The sequence below is a fragment of the Osmerus mordax genome, chromosome 3 (assembly GCF_038355195.1).
Source record: "Osmerus mordax isolate fOsmMor3 chromosome 3, fOsmMor3.pri, whole genome shotgun sequence".
Lineage (NCBI taxonomy): Eukaryota > Metazoa > Chordata > Actinopteri > Osmeriformes > Osmeridae > Osmerus > Osmerus mordax.
Window position 1 is genome coordinate 9,854,497 of NC_090052.1, and position 16,466 is coordinate 9,870,962.

Consider the following 16,466-nt stretch of genomic DNA (forward strand, 5'->3'; position numbering starts at 1 on the left):
GAAAAGATACAGATCTGAATGCATCGTGGGATTTATGGAATGGGTTAATATATCCCGATAGAAATGGGTTGATTTTTAATATATTAACTACCTATTGAAATTAATAGAAATCACAATAAATGACGGACAATTCGAAGTTTCTGGGCAACTGGTAGGACAGGAGATGCCCTACTATTTGATTCAAATAAGATTTTCTGCGAATAAATGGACAGATTCATACTGTATCCTCTCTGAAGTGCAGTGTATTATGGGTAAGGACGTCAGGTCCGCCATATCGGTCTTTTCTCAGCGGCTGAAGGAGAGAGAAGGGAGTCATGAAAGGGATCCGAACATTGAATCATCTCTCCGTAAGTTGTTGTTGTTGACTCTTTCTTATACTGTACATGTGTTTGATTGACGTGCATATTCCACGGGCTTTGTAGATTCTTTCCAGTGAAGGAGTAGCGTTAGTCCAAGAAATACCCTTGTTCGCCGGCTAACTAGCCAAGGTTAGTTAGTTTCAGTAGCTTGCTAGCTTGTGTTAAAACAAGCATATGCCTAAGCCCCCGGCTAGCTTTAACTATCGAAGGCTGACTCGCTGAAACTGTTCAATTGGGTAACTCGTTTGCACTCAACTAGTAAAAGCAGACAGTATGTATTTTTTTGTTTGTCAGCAGGATGGTTTCTGCGAGCCAGCGAAACCACTGAAGGTCATTTAAGTTCCCGTGGCATTCAGAAGAATAGCACATTATCGTTTAACCCAGTTTAATCTACACAGGGAAAACATCTTGATTCCGATTCCATGTTTGGTCATGTACTGTATAAATGTTTTTGCTTTTCAAGGTAAATGTCTCAGCAGATGGTTGTCCAGTTGACTATTATCGATAGACAGTTTAGGGAAGGATACTTTCAAAAAAGGTATTTCGATACAGAATACATGCCCAAAAATGTATTTTGTAACGTAACGTATTCTGAATACTTGGATTCCAAGCCATCAAATCTTGTTTACTAAACTGCGTTTCCCGATAACGATGGATCTTAGTTGTTACGACGGTTCTCTACTAGCAAAATAACGAACTTTAGTCATTTCTTACGTGGGTTTCCCGAACATGCTAATAAGGAGCATCCTCTTACCTGTCTCTTAAGAACTACTTTAGAGTGGATGACGGGCATGCTTTGGCCAACTATGGTACGTAAGTTTGCATCCCCCGTGCATGCGATGGCCATGCATTGGTTTAGCCCAGTGGTTCTCAAAGTGGGAGACAACGAGGGGGGGTCGCGAGATGATTTCTAGAAATCAAGGAACATTGTAAAACAATTAAAACTAGAGAGGGTACAATTTCTGGGGAAATTGTAGGGTTTGCTTGCTTGCGTCGGTTGCACAGGGGTCCGTTTTTGAATGACATTTTTACAACTGATTTCTGTATATTTTATGAAAATGCATACTTATTATTTATAAATATTACATAGATTTAAAAGCATTTTTTTTGCGCTGCTCATTTACAACTGAAAATACGAGTGAAGTGTAGAATAAAATAGATGTCTTATTTCACCTGCAAGAGGCAGCCTCATAGTTGAATCAAAACGAATAAATTTGTCAGACCGGTGTAAAAATTGACCTAATCTCTATGACTTAAACGTCCTTTTAAGTTATTCCCTTCTCGTGATATTTTAAGGAATTTAGCCTACTCATATTGCATTCATTCATGAATAAAGAACCCCCTTTGAAGATTATTCTACAACGTTACCGGCAGTATAAGATGGAATCGCGATTCAAACAGTACCATCTGCTAACTGAAAATATGCCCCCAAAAACGTAAATAAGCTTGACATTTATTTAGTGGAAAATCGCTTTCATAAAAAGCTCACTGGTAGCGATCATTGTCAGTAACAACGCAAAGTACGATATAGCCCTGTGTGGAGAAGCTGCCCTGGTAAATTGTACTACGGTACAGTACTAGACTACTGCTGTGTTCGTCTTGGTAGCGATTGCGTTGGTTGAATTGGATTTAACGTTCCGTTGTACGGTTTAGGCTGAAATTAATTATTTTCATGAACAGATTGACAAAGTTTAGGCTGTGGCAATGAAGTTAAGGTTAGTAGTTAGATAGATTTTTGATTTAAGTAAGGGGAGTGCCGAACATGTTCTGTCGCCGTTTGACTTCCTACAGCTGTGTAGATGTTTTTGTAGTGTCTCAAGCAACACTGGTTTGAAACCACAGGTAATGATAATTTCACCCACAAATCGTTTACTTGTAATGTAATGTCATAATAAATCCTACAACGAAAATGTATTTGTGAGGAATGTTTATTTTAACGATTGAAAACAGATGCATCATAGACCACTGTAGTATGTGTTGCCCGGGCAACAGAGGCTAATGTCATGATGCTAATACTTCAGTGACATAGTAGACTACTGTTTCCGAAAGTAGATGTACTTCCTTAATAAAATCAGCTTATATTGTACATTACACGTCACAATTGTGTGTCATATCACAAAGTAAAATTAGTAAATAGTTATCACCCTGGCCTCTTTGCTTGTGGCGTTTCTGCAGCTGCCTTGCAGTAAAGCAGTTAGCTTAGCTATCTCCCAGAAGTTAATGAGCTGCTAAACTAATGTTCTGCTAGAGGTAGTCACGCGAGTTTTCGTGACGTTAGTGACGTAAGTAGCGTCATTGACTGTGGCTAGCAAGTTAGCCACCGTTAGCTTCACTTTTCGCCACAAAAACTTAATTTCCACTTAAACCATGCAACGGAACGTAAATCCCAATAGAAGCAACTCAATCGCTACCAAGACGAAACTTTTGACACCTAGGTTGTCTATGTAGGCAAATATTGACTGAGTTTTAGGGGGGCAAAAAGAAATAAAAATAATAATAATAATATATATGTGAGAGAACAAAGGTTGTGCCCTTGCCGAAGGCAAAGCACACCCAATAATATATATGTGAGAGAACAAAGGTTGTTCCCTTGCCGAACGCAAAGCACACCCAAATAGCATATTTTAGCCAAAATTTTAAGTTAAAAATAGTAGTTAAATTAATGCATGCAAATAAAAAAGCCATCAGCCTTTTGATTTTCCATTCACTGTAAGTACGACAAACCATCTGACATCCAAGCAGGAGGACGCATTAGTTGAACTGTCAAGCGACCGAACGTTAAAGACAGCGTTCTCAGCCAAGACACTGGCTGAGTTTTGGATTTCAGTGGAGAGGGAATACCCATGGCCGTGGGAATCAGGGGCGATGAGGATGCTGCAGCACCCCTTGATAGCACGAAAATGCTACGAAAATAGCACGAAAATATAAAAAATAATATGACTTGATAATCCACCACCGCGGCACAGCCCCGCAGTAGCGGACTGGCCATCGGGAGCACCGGGAGAAGAATAACGATGGAAAACCAGGCTAAGAAACGTGGGGCTGAAAAATTAAGAGACAAAAATACATCACCTTCACTAGATAAGGTTTCACCAATTGAAAAACAGCTGTTTATTTTACACTAAAGCTCAAAAAATATTTTGCGCTCAAATAAAGGCCCAAAAATTAGGCTCGCGCGCTACAAGCGCTCGCATTTACTATCGAACTCCCGAACTAGCATCACATCAAGAAATGCATGCATTAACAGGTAAGCTGTGGTGGCGTATACGGGGGCCGGTTCTGGATCAGATCCAGGGCCTATTTTTACTCCCACGTATACGTAAACCACCTCCGTGGATGCGGGGGTCGCGAGTCACTGGCACCATTATTTTAGGGGTCGTGGGCTGAAAAGTTTGAGAACCCCTGGCTTAGCCAATAGCATTGCAGAAGGAAAGAACGAGAGGCAATGACATGGGAGCGATAGATGTAGTTGTGTTCGTACAGTGTAGAAACCACAAGATAGAAGTTCTGAGAAATGCATGGAGTTAGAGTGAATACACTCGTGAAACAGATACGTATCGTAATGTAATCCATTGATTTCAACAATGTAACTGTATTCTAAATAGCAACTTTTTAAATTGTAATGCCGGTACATGTATTCCGTCACTCCCCAACACTGTCGATAGACTAGACCATTGTTTCCCAACCTTTTTTCAGTCATGTCACCCTTAGAAAAGTTTCAACATTTGGATTGATTTACAAAATAAAAAGTTTCTCTTATGCTGTCGCCATCTACGAATCGAACATTTATCACATTTCTAGTGATAAAAAATAAAAAGGTAATAGTCAGCAAAACAATTGACTTTTAACCTAAAACATGACGTGCCCTCTTCACTGCTGACAGCCATCTCTCTAACTCTGTCTGGCAGAAACTGAAACCTCTGGTCCCTCAATGCTAATATATAAAAGCTTCCATAGCATTTCATCAGTATGATACTAAGTACCCAAGTCGACACCATTCTTCTGCTGCAGTTCAATAGCCTGGGGGAACGAGGCGAATGGCTGGCCCGTCTTAATTACGTGAAATGCCGTTGTTATAAGTCGTGCAATAACACGATGGGCATCTACATTTAAATTCCTGACCAGCATGGTCAGCATGGTCAACGGCCTGGAAGATGGATTGTCAACCATCCGCTTAGCTGTCACGCAAACCAGGTGCTGTCTGTTAGCATGGCTGGTCAGGGATTGTTTTCGAAAATTGTCGGTGCCTGTGTAAAAAGATCTACTTTTGTCCGCTTTAGACGGGAACATACAACAGACGACACAGTGCACCTTCGTTCCATAAAAAAAGTTGCTTCCGTTTGAGCTCGTAGCTCGACTTTGCTGCCATCTTCACTTTGTCTCGCGCCAGTTGTTGTATCGAGATTAAAGAATTACAATTTGACAACCACTCGTCACTCAATACTCAACTCTTGATTTGCCAACTGTGCGCCCCACGAGCTGCAAAGTTATTTATGCATTTAGCAGATAGCAAAACATATGAAGGATGTTAACTTTTACAATGCTAATTTTTTTTTTCAATCAATAATTTGCAGTGTCCCGATCGGGCCAGTGAGTTGCTAGTGTAAATGTCCCAACGTTACTTTTTACTGGCCCCGGGCCATCGGGCAATCGTTATTGTCGAGCCCTGCTGTACATCTCCTATAGACTTTAAGACCACGGTTCCTAAAGCAAACAGTAATTGTCATTCATGCCTCACACTATAGCATTGCTGTATTAGGGAGTACAAAAACAAATCAAGTATTTGTATGGGAGTGCAAATGACTTGCTGTTATTTATATATTATGTTGCCCTCTCGTTCTTCAGAGACGATGCTATGCAGCCAGGAGGAGTGATACCCTGACTGAGCCCTATTCTGGCCTCAAGAAGGCCTCAGTCTCTCTCCCTCCACAGAATGTCCAGGTAGGCTATCTTTCACCTTCATAATGTCCTTTTGTCCACGTCTTTAATTAGCTGTACAATTGACCTATCGCGAAAGCCACGCCCCAACACGGCTTTGATCAATCCTACCTTAGCTACCGGTCACTATTTGAAGAACCTCCGTCAAGCTTTTGGTCGTTAAGGCGCAAAATGCCATTACGGTACATACAAATTTGATAGCAAGTACCCCAGGAGTTTAGAGGGGAGAGTCATTTTTCCCCTTTCCACTGCCCAAAATACAAGAGTAAAACAATGTGGTATGTCCCATTCTCTGCTGAATATCTTATAGATAAACAAACATACTTTAGTCTGTTTGAACATACCAATTGAAGGGTAATCTTAGCTGTTACAGAGTAGCTGGCTAATCTGTTGTCATTCATTGTGTAGCTAGAACTAACGCTATAGTAGATGTGGGATTACATTCGTAAAACTATATATTTTTAATCATAGTTACTATTTACTAGTATGATTGGGTGTAGGGCTGCAACAACGAATCGATTATTAAAAGCGTTGGCAACTAATTTCATTATCGATTTGTTGTGTCACGCGATTATTACGCCACTCAATATGTCGCGGAGATGTTTGAGTATTGAAAAAAAAATGTAGTTGAGCGCGGAGCGGAGGTAGAGGAAAGGCCATCAGAAAGACGTTGTTGAGTAACGTTGTTCTGAAACACATGGCGGAGGCAGAGAAATCAGTACGACCCAAGTCATCCAAGGTGTGGGAGCATTTCACACTAAATACATCGAAACAGTGTGTTAATTGACCGAGGTGAAGTTAGTTTCATATTCGACATTCGTCTCACATTCGGAAGACGCTACTTTGCAGCATCGCGTTAGGGACCAGGTGAAAACAACCCATACCATTTTGAAAAATTTCGACTTTTATAATATTTTTAGGAATATAAAACCTCAAACAGATACCAGAGTATCTTAACAATGTCTGATGTCAACTTCCACAGCCTTTACTTTTTCAATTAAGTTTCAAATAAAATGATAGAAAATCACAAATCTTTGAAAATAGCTTAATCTTTTTTCAAAATTGTGTAAAAGAAATCTTAAATATACACCTATACAATACATTTATTATTCTAATAAAGTCTGGCCTACTTCCACAACCTTTCAATTTTCAATAAAGTTTTAAACAAAACTCAAATAAATTGCTCATCTTGGAGAATGGCATTAAATCCACGCTAATATTAATAACTTTTTCAAAATGGTGTGCCTGTTTGTGCACATTCTGAAGGTATTTTGCACTGTCAGTTCTGCTTTTGAATAAACGGTTGGAAATAAATGCTTTTTTGTTTTAGTTTTTTTATCCGATTCATCGATTAATCGAAAAGAAAAAAAAGCGACAGATTAATCGATTATTAAAATAACCGTTAGTTGTAGCCGAAATTGTGTGTACTTCTAATATTATCTCAATAGTAGCTAGCTGTTACTATTACTAACACACTATAGGTTATTCAGAGCTAGGCTACCTAGTTTGGGTTGCATTAAAAGTGGGTCTGTGCTGGAAACTTCACATTGCCTACGTTTTGGAATCGTAGGTTATAAACTTGAACATGACGCCATAACAACCACTTCCGAATTGATTTGCTTTAATCACTGACGCAGTTTAACCTTGACCCTGTACTAGTACTGCTAGCAAGTGTAGTACAGTAGTCACTGTTGAATTATGTGTGCCTTTGCTTTTATTATTGTGTCCCCTTCCTTGTTGATTTGAATATTCGGAATAAATTCACTGCATAATGCTACCCGCTTCCCCTTGATCTGGAGGATATCGCGAGGTATTACTTCAAAAAGAATCACTTACACTGACTGGTATAGTATGCTACTTACAGAAGTGTACAGTAGGACCCGATATTAGTGATGTGTCGTTCATGAATGATTCGTTCATTTTGAACGAATCTTATGGGCTCAAAACGAGGCCAAAGTATTGCAAATGCGTGTAGGACGATCCACAAATGTAAAACGTGTTGTGCAAATGTAAAACGTGTTTCACAAATGTAAAACTGGTTCTGCAAATGTAAATCAAGATCCACAAATCAGAATGGGTTTTATTCGCCATGAAAGTTTGCACAGACAAGGAATTTGCTTTGGCAGGAAGGTGCATACATTAAACATATAGGAATCTTAAAGGGGATATTGAATGGGTTTTTTGGGTATTTCACACTGTTCCTTAAGGTCTCCGAATAGGGTATGTAACATTGGTTGGGCTGAAAATGGCCCAGGTGCTGTTCTATGCCCCCTGATACATCCTCTGAAACTTTCCCAGGAAAAAAAGCTAGGTTTTATCCTTTTATGCTATGCTCATGAATATATAGATGAGCTGTGCGCTGATTGGTTGGTTTACAACGAGTGAAGCTGTGGAGCAAAGACGCAACACGGCCAACACTCACTGAAACAACGAAGGTGGAGACTTGAAATAAAAACATACAAATAAATCTATTGTGTCTACACAACACTGTTTTCAACAGATTGACTAGATATCATTTGAAATGATTACGTTAGTTGTTTCCACTTCTGTTGTCGAAGCAAACTGGATTGACTTAGGTGGGTAGAATGTCACAGCTTTGCAACCAAACTATATCGTGATTCAACTCAGCTTCAGTGCATCGTGAATTGTAGATTTACACATGCATCGTGAATTGTAGATTTACATGTACAGGTTATTTATTCGAATGAAACACAGTCAGGAACATGAAATAACGCGTTAGCCCCATTGCCAATAAACTAAATCATCACACATTACCTATGCTCTTGCGTTAGCCCCGGTCTGATGGCCCCACCCCCACCCTACCGCCTTAACTAACACATCAATCTTTGATTTGATTACAGGTTTTGTTATTTTGGTCATTTTTGCAGCTTTTGTTTAACTTTACTTACAGTTCACTGCGGGGTAATTGTGTGGCGTGATGACTAAATGCTAGTGTGATAATGAATCATTTCAAATCATACAAAGTGTCATGATGCTTTGTATTTAATGCAGGAGTTGTTTTAAATTGTATTTTTACCCCCCCCACCTCCGTTGAAATGAATAAATGACTCGAAAAAAGATTTGTTCCTTTTAATGAACAAGATTCAAAGAACCGAGTCCGTAAAATGATCCAAACTTCCCATCACTACCCGCTATACAAAGAAGCAAAGCTTGATGGACGAACAACGGTAACTAAGGTGGGCGTGGCTTTCGCGAAAGGTCAATTGGATAGACCCTTTCCTGTACATAGAAGGCTAATTTCAGTAGTCCTCAAATATTTGCTTGCTTTTCAGGTTTCAAAGCTGCCAAATGGCCTTGTGATTGCTTCCTTGGAGAACTACTCTCCTGTGTCCAACGTGGGTGTGTTTGTAAAGGCAGGCAGTCGCTATGAGACCGTGGGGAGCCAGGGGGTCAGCCACGTGCTGCGGTTGGCAGCTAACCTTGTGAGTTACCTGTTGTGTTGACTTCATTCAGCCATGGTATCGTTGTGTTAGGTAGTGCCCTGTATTAGCTAGCGTTCTGTATTTGCTGCTACCATTTTGTACTAGTTACTTTACCTGACCGCAGGTGTGTTTCCAGAATGCTCAACAATGGATTATTTCAAATGTATGTACATTACATTCTATGACCATTAAGCTTAGTCTATCTTTTTTTAGAGATTTGACTGGATACGTTTGCCCTTACTGCCTAGTTCAAATCCCTATAAAGTGAATTTCGAGTTTTGTCTAAACACTTTTTTTTGTTTTTTGTTTACAGACTACTAAGGGTGCGTCTGCATTAAGAATATGTCGGGGCGTGGAGGCAGTGGGAGGCAGTCTGAGGTCAGTCGGTGTAGTCCCCCCCTTCAATTTCTCCACACACAGGCCACATACCCAGTGTCCCTACGTGAACCTCTATTAATAACCTTGAGGGCTCATGTTGGACTCACACTTAATCGTGTCACACCTCTGTATCCACAGTGTAACGTCATCAAGAGAGACCATGGTATACTCGGTTGAGTGCTTGAGAGACCACTTGTAAGTCACCTATTTTTGCCCTGTTCACCTGGTATTACTGTATAAGTACCCCATAAATTCCATGTTACAAAACATGCCGTTTTAAATATTGTACTGTTAATGTGAAGTGTTGTGATTTGTTTTATTGGGTGTGTCTGCCTTTTGCAAGGCACTTACCTATATTCTCTCTCCTTTATATTATATTTTCCCACGCTTAAATATCCATACATCTTTGCACTACATAGACCAGGGCTTGAAATTGCGACCATTTTGGTTGCATATGCTCTGAAATTGTATCTTTTCGACCTCAAAATTGCCGTTAGCGTCAATTAGTATCTTGTTGCGTACTAAGTGTCTTTTCTGCTAGTTTGTGCGAAAGACTAATGCGTTCTGCAGAGAAGGGAGACTGGCTATTTGGAATGGAAGGGAGAAAAACGGGATAGAGTAACACGGCGGATATCGCTATAATAATAAAAAAACGACAACGTAGTTAAGGCGGCAGGCGTGTGTTGCTTAGGCAGCCTAAGCTTCAAGCTAAATACTTTTGCCAGACATGGGGATTGAACTGATGATTCTTGTGGTCTACATAGGCATCCATCAGATAAAACAATTTGATTCATGTTGAACTACTGCAACTATACTTCAAAGCTAAAATTATCATTTGTATCATGTGTGGATGGAAAAGGCTTGTTTCAAAGGCGGTTCTTTATTAATGAATGAATGCAATTTCACAATTGTGAACGCCGCCATATTCACGACCTATCTCGCCCAGTAAATATAGCCGCCCACACTGCCCATTTGAATGAGAGAAAGGCTGGAGAAAATTTCAATTTTAGGCTCCGATCCTTATGTTACCCCCAGTTCCCTTTTGTCCCTTATTATCTGCCCCAGGCTTGCCCCAATTGGCTTTCCATGATGTATACATTTATCTTGTGCATAACCCCTCCCCATACAGTGGGGATAGGCTTTCAAGAGTACGGATGCTTATCAATGTGCTGTGGCTGGATGGGTGAAAGACGTGAAAGTGCAGCACGTGGCCACCAAGGATTTATATTTATTCATGGGAAATATAAGTATTTTATATATATATATATATATATATATATATTTTTTTTTTAAGTACGATATTGGTGGTAGTTTACTCTGACTAGGTAGCAAGTTGTTAGCTAAGTGGCTAACAGCTAGCTAGCACTCATCTTAGTGCCACTTAGCTCATGGCTAGCTGTAATTAATCTGGATAATGTTCTTTCTTGGTTACAAATAAAATGAAACACTGTTGTTGTTGTTTATACTGTTTATTACTTCTATAATCTTTCCTATTTGACCTACACCAAAATCTAAAATATTTATATAAATATTTACAGAATATCCTTATTCTTCTGATAACCAGTAGCAGCTAATCAAAATATATACTTTACTGCTTTTTACAATGGGAGAAAATGAATAGTGAGCAAATTGATGAGGCCCTCCAACACATTTCAGGTTTCTCATGTGGCCCCTTGTAAAAATGAATTGCGGACCCCTGAGTTACAAAGCTGGGCCATGGAGCTAACCCATGGAGCTAGGATTTTGATGCTAGGGAGAGTGTGGCAAGATGATTTAGCCAAGGCCATAGGGCAAGAAGACCAAATTACAGGTGTTGGCCATCTGAAGGGCATGGGACAGCAAGGTGGGACCCGCTATAAGACTTTGAGCCATGAAATGTTAGGTCTCAGTTCAGGGAAGCACTTTTAAACTGTAGCACTATCTATTTTGAAATGTTTTATTTTGCTTAAAATGTTTTAGTTTGGTAGCTCATTGAAGCACTTAAAATATATATTTTTTAATATATATATATACAGTATGATTGTGCTTCAAATAAAAAATATATTTACCTACACCTTATTCTTGTTTAAGATCATTTACATAATATATATGAATGTATATGGAGCGTGATAAAAAGGTGACCTTGAAATTGTGGCGACGCAAGGAAAAATTTGGGTGCACCTAAATTTTGTGTTGGTGCACCTAAATAAAAAAAGTTAGGCGCACCAGTGCAACCAAGGCAACAAGTTAGTCTGGAGCCCTGGTACAATTTCTGGGGAAATTGTAGGGTGTGCTTGCTTGCGTCGGTTGCAGATGGGTCAGTTTATTAACTGTAATTTGGGGCAATTCCAGCGTTATGGATGTGACATTTGTACTCAAAATGACTCAGTAAAACAAAAGTTATTACAATATTTAAATTAGTCATGCATATTCTGAAAGCACTCAATGGATAGAATAGAGGAGGAAAATAATTTTTTGAAAATAATATTTTACAGACACAAAATTATTACAAAAACACTTGCGTTATGGATGTGACGAGAAATGACAGTCATTTTCTGGAAACTATACTTTTTTCTGTAACTGTGAACCATTAAGTCTAATGTAAAAAGTTTGATATTGACATGATCATGGAGTCTTAGGTGAACATAAAAATAGCCATTCTTAAAACGTGTAGTCTTTTATGTAGAATTTTATGAGGAAAAACCAGCGTTATGGATGTGACATTATTCTGTTATGGATGTGACGTGTCTGAAATACACACAGAATCTGTTTGGAAAATCAACAATAAAACTTTCACAGCACTTTTGTCAACATCTAACATTACTCTGAATGTTAGTTTTGACATTAATAAAACCATGCAAAATGGCTCTGAAGATTTTCAAGACGGCCACCAAAATAGCAACGATTTTTTTTGTGTAACACATTATGTAAATTAAAAGACAATGGGACATTTCTCAAAATTGAAGAAAGTAATTTATTATTAAACACTGTTATACTTATCATTATACTGTATGTTGAACACATTGTTTTTAACCTTTAGCTTGTACTTTCAGGTACCTTTCGCGCTCCCTTATTCTGCCAGTACAGCGTCTTTGAAATGGTGCCTGCCCCTATTGTCTACAAAAGGATTGAGACACTGGATAACTTGTCCTGTCACTACCCATGACTTGTCCTCCTTTGTTGGCAGGATATAGACCAAGCCCAGTTCATCATTTCTTCTCAGAAACTGGACCTCCAGTCCCTCTGAATCGGTATCGGTTACAAGCCCGACAAACTCCCTGCTGGACTTCTTGCCCTTGTATGTAATGAGCAGGCAGTCCCCAGTTTTGATTTCTTCTGATGGCTCACATGGGTGGGCTTGGAGCTCATGCTCATCACTTGAGTCTGAGGAATCAGGGCTCTGGACCAATGTATGGACAGCTGACTGTTGCAGAGGAGTATGCTCTGTATTGCACCTGGCCCCATGATAGTGGAGAAAGTGGTGCATGTTTAGTGTACCTGGGAGAGAGGTGCCACCATCTCCCAGTGCTTCTCAATGGCATGTTCTCCACAGAACTTTAAGATGTCTTCTTTTTTGATGAGACACACTTCCAGTTTTGGGCAGATCCTTTTGGCTGTCTCAGCAAATTCCTTTGCATTTACTTGCACCACTTGTCTGCTAAGCACAGCAGTGCTGACAGCTCTCTTCACCGTGCCCCCCACTCCATCCAAAGACTTTGAGCCATGAAATGTTAGGTCTCAGTTCAGGGAAGCACTTTTAAACTGTAGCACTATCTATTTTGAAATGTTTTATTTTGCTTAAAATGTTTTAGTTTGGTAGCTCATTGAAGCACTTAAAATATATATTTTTTAATATATATATATACAGTATGATTGTGCTTCAAATAAAAAATATATTTACCTACACCTTATTCTTGTTTAAGATCATTTACATAATATATATGAATGTATATGGAGCGTGATAAAAAGGTGACCTTGAAATTGTGGCGACGCAAGGAAAAATTTGGGTGCACCTAAATTTTGTGTTGGTGCACCTAAATAAAAAAAGTTAGGCGCACCAGTGCAACCAAGGCAACAAGTTAGTCTGGAGCCCTGGTACAATTTCTGGGGAAATTGTAGGGTGTGCTTGCTTGCGTCGGTTGCAGATGGGTCAGTTTATTAACTGTAATTTGGGGCAATTCCAGCGTTATGGATGTGACATTTGTACTCAAAATGACTCAGTAAAACAAAAGTTATTACAATATTTAAATTAGTCATGCATATTCTGAAAGCACTCAATGGATAGAATAGAGGAGGAAAATAATTTTTTGAAAAAAATATTTTACAGACACAAAATTATTACAAAAACACTTGCGTTATGGATGTGACGAGAAATGACAGTCATTTTCTGGAAACTATACTTTTTCCATCCACTGTACCTTTGCCATGGCTGGTGGCAAAAAAATGCCATTGAACACTCTTGTATGAAATGTGCTATATAAATAAAGTCTTACTTACTCACTTCTGGAATCATCTGCTTTAGGGTAGTTGAGAGGAAGAACCAGATAAATGTATTTTTGAATTGTGATGCTGCCCCATCCCTGAAAATGTGTAGCTCGTTTAGTGCTGGATGTTTCTTCTTCACATCTTTCACAATTTCTGAGAGGAAAGTAGTGACAGCCTTTTTTCATGGTGCAGATCATCACTTATTATGACGTAGGACTGTGCTTCTTCTTTGATCCAGGATACAGCCGTGAAAATGGTTATCTGGTTCTGATTCCAGTGAGAAGCCTAGATTTCATCTTGGTAACCTGCTATGTTATTTTCAGCGAAGTCCACCTGAAGGACAGCACACCTCTCATTTCCCCCCTCTTCTTCTCCTGAAAAAAGGCACTCTGCTGTTGTTTTATAAACTCATGCAGGGCTCAACATTAACATTTTTTGGCACTGGCCCCACCGGGCCAGTGGGTTTGAAACTTACTGGCCCCCCCTCCAAAAGTTGTAATTTATCATTGTTACAACAAAACCAAAGACTTATAAGTTGTGTTATTCTGTTAACATGTTTAACCATTTATTAAACACATCCTAGATATAAAAAGAACTCAAATGAAATCACATTTCTAGTGATAAAAAATTAAAAGGTAATAGTCAACAAAACAATTGACTTTTAACCTCAAACATGACGTGCTCTCTTCCCTGCTGACAGCTATCTCTGCACAACTCTGGCTGGCTGAAACTGGTCCCTCAATGCTAATATATAAAAGCTTCCATAGCATTTCATCAGTATGATACTAGGTACCCAAGTCGACACCATTCTTCTGCTGCAGTTCAATAGCCTGGGGGAACGAGACGAACGGCTAGTCCGTCTTAATTACGTGATATGCCGTTGTTATAAGTCGTGCAATAACACGATGGGCATCTACATTAAAATTCCTGACAACTGACCAGCATGGTCAACGGCCTCGAAGATGGATTGTCAACCATCCGCTTAGCTGTCACGCAAACCAGGTGCTGTCTGCTAGCATGGCTGGTCAGGTATTTTTTTCGAAAATTGTCGGTGCCTCTGTAAAAATATCCACTTTTGTCTCTTTAGACGGGGACAGACGACACAGTGCATCTTCGTTCCATAAAAAAAGTTGCCTCCGTTTGAGCTCGTAGCTCTACTTTGCTGCCATCTTCACTTTATTGTCTCGCGCCAGTCTCGCGCCAGTTGTTAAAAAAAGTATCGACATTAGAGAATTACAATTTGACAACCAGTCGTCACTCACTACTCAACTCTTGATTCGCCAACTGTTCGCCCCACGAGCTGCAAAGTTATTTATGCATTTAGCAGATCGCAAAACATATGAAGGATGTTAACTTTTACAATGCTATTTTTTTTTTTCAATCAATAATTTGCAGTGGCCCGATCGGGCCAGTGACTTGCTAGTTTAACTGTCCCGATGTTACTTTTAACTGGCCCCGGGCCATCGGGCCATCGTTATTGTCGAGCCCTGTCATGTCGATCGAACTTGGGGGCAGTTTCGAACAGATTGGACATCACTGAGCAGTCCAGTCTTCTGGCTCTTCACCTGCACTCCTCCTGCAGTCTCCCAGGTGTACCAACTGGTGGCAATCTCTTTCTCCTCCTCTGGGATGTTGGAAGTAAGCTGCAGGAACTTGCGTCCAACACAGCACTCATCACAGTCATTCATCATACATTTTGCATTGTGGCGATTGCAGACCACAGCATCAATGTAGTTCTCCACACTTCTAAATGCCTGCCCGGGGACATGTTTGTGGGCACAGTCGAGTGTCTCCTCTTGAGAGCATGTATGGAGGGCGCAGCTCTGAAAATTTAGATTTCCCCACTATAGCCTCAGGGTACTCTTCTTTAAATAACCGTTAAGCCTCCATTAAGGACATGGTCATATGGCGCTTTTGGACTTTACTTTTTAGCCCTCCCTTCCTGATGGTGACAGCATCCTTTTTACCTGGTGCCTTCCTGGAGATGTCGTCTCTGCTGTAGAATTGGTTTATGGAAGAAGTTACCTCATCCGATAGTGCAGATTTTTTCCTTTTTTATCGCAATAAAAATCCATCTTAATTGCCAATCTGTTGACCACAGCACTCTTCTTTCTGGGACTTGTAGGAAGTGCCTTCAACACACGTGTAAGTGCTTTCCCAAAAGATTGCCTGGATTTAAAGCCGGATGATGGATGCGATGGACTGCGTGGTGTTGACTCTGAGGCTTTAAGACGGAGACGTCGCTGTCTTTGCCGCTCCCTTGCCTGTTCCCGTACCTTCTGTGCCTCCTGATTAGTTTGTCATTTTGTTTCTCAATCACCCAACCTTCTTCCTATCTCTCTCTTTGAATATCTGGTCATCCTTTCTTCTTTCACGAAAGGCGTTCTGCCTCTCAGCAGCTGTTTTTGTCATTTCCTGAAGTTAAGTTCAAAAAATACATTGACTGGGCAGTTTAATTAAACTCAGTGTAAATCACACACAGTAATGAAATGTTATTTACTTATCAATTCATTAATTAATTCATCAACTCACTTTGACAACACTATTCCACGAAATTGCGAGCAGCTAAGAAAACCTATTCATGTTAGTTATATAATACATTTTTGCTATATTGAAATGGTTATGATATATCCTTGAACAACTAGTTCTGAATTGATTGTTAATCTTTTTTTTTATAGTTGGCTGGATAGCTAGCTAGCTGGTTGGCTAAATTAAGAGCTTTCATTCATTCTTTCCTTCATTCATTTATGTTCATCCCTACACTTTTGTATTATTTACATGTATTCGTTTAGCAGACACTTTTATCCAACCTTTTATTTGGCTTACTTAAAATAATAATATTATATCCAATGATTGTTACTTACTTACCTTTTTAAATATGACA

The 16,466-nt window shown here is 39.6% G+C and overlaps 1 protein-coding gene across 2 annotated transcripts in view; it reads left to right on the plus strand.

The window, feature by feature from the left end:
- Nucleotides 1-235: 235 nt before the first annotated feature.
- Nucleotides 236-16,466, plus strand: part of uqcrc2a (ubiquinol-cytochrome c reductase core protein 2a) — a 32,974-nt gene continuing 16,743 nt past the window's right edge. For both annotated transcript variants that reach the window (XM_067233729.1, XM_067233730.1), the window contains exons 1-5: nucleotides 236-347; nucleotides 5,205-5,300; nucleotides 8,591-8,740; nucleotides 9,054-9,118; nucleotides 9,257-9,313. In XM_067233729.1, coding sequence (XP_067089830.1) covers nucleotides 315-347; nucleotides 5,205-5,300; nucleotides 8,591-8,740; nucleotides 9,054-9,118; nucleotides 9,257-9,313 — 401 coding nt within the window. In that variant the 5' untranslated portion in view covers nucleotides 236-314. The remainder of the gene's footprint in view (nucleotides 348-5,204; nucleotides 5,301-8,590; nucleotides 8,741-9,053; nucleotides 9,119-9,256; nucleotides 9,314-16,466) is intronic.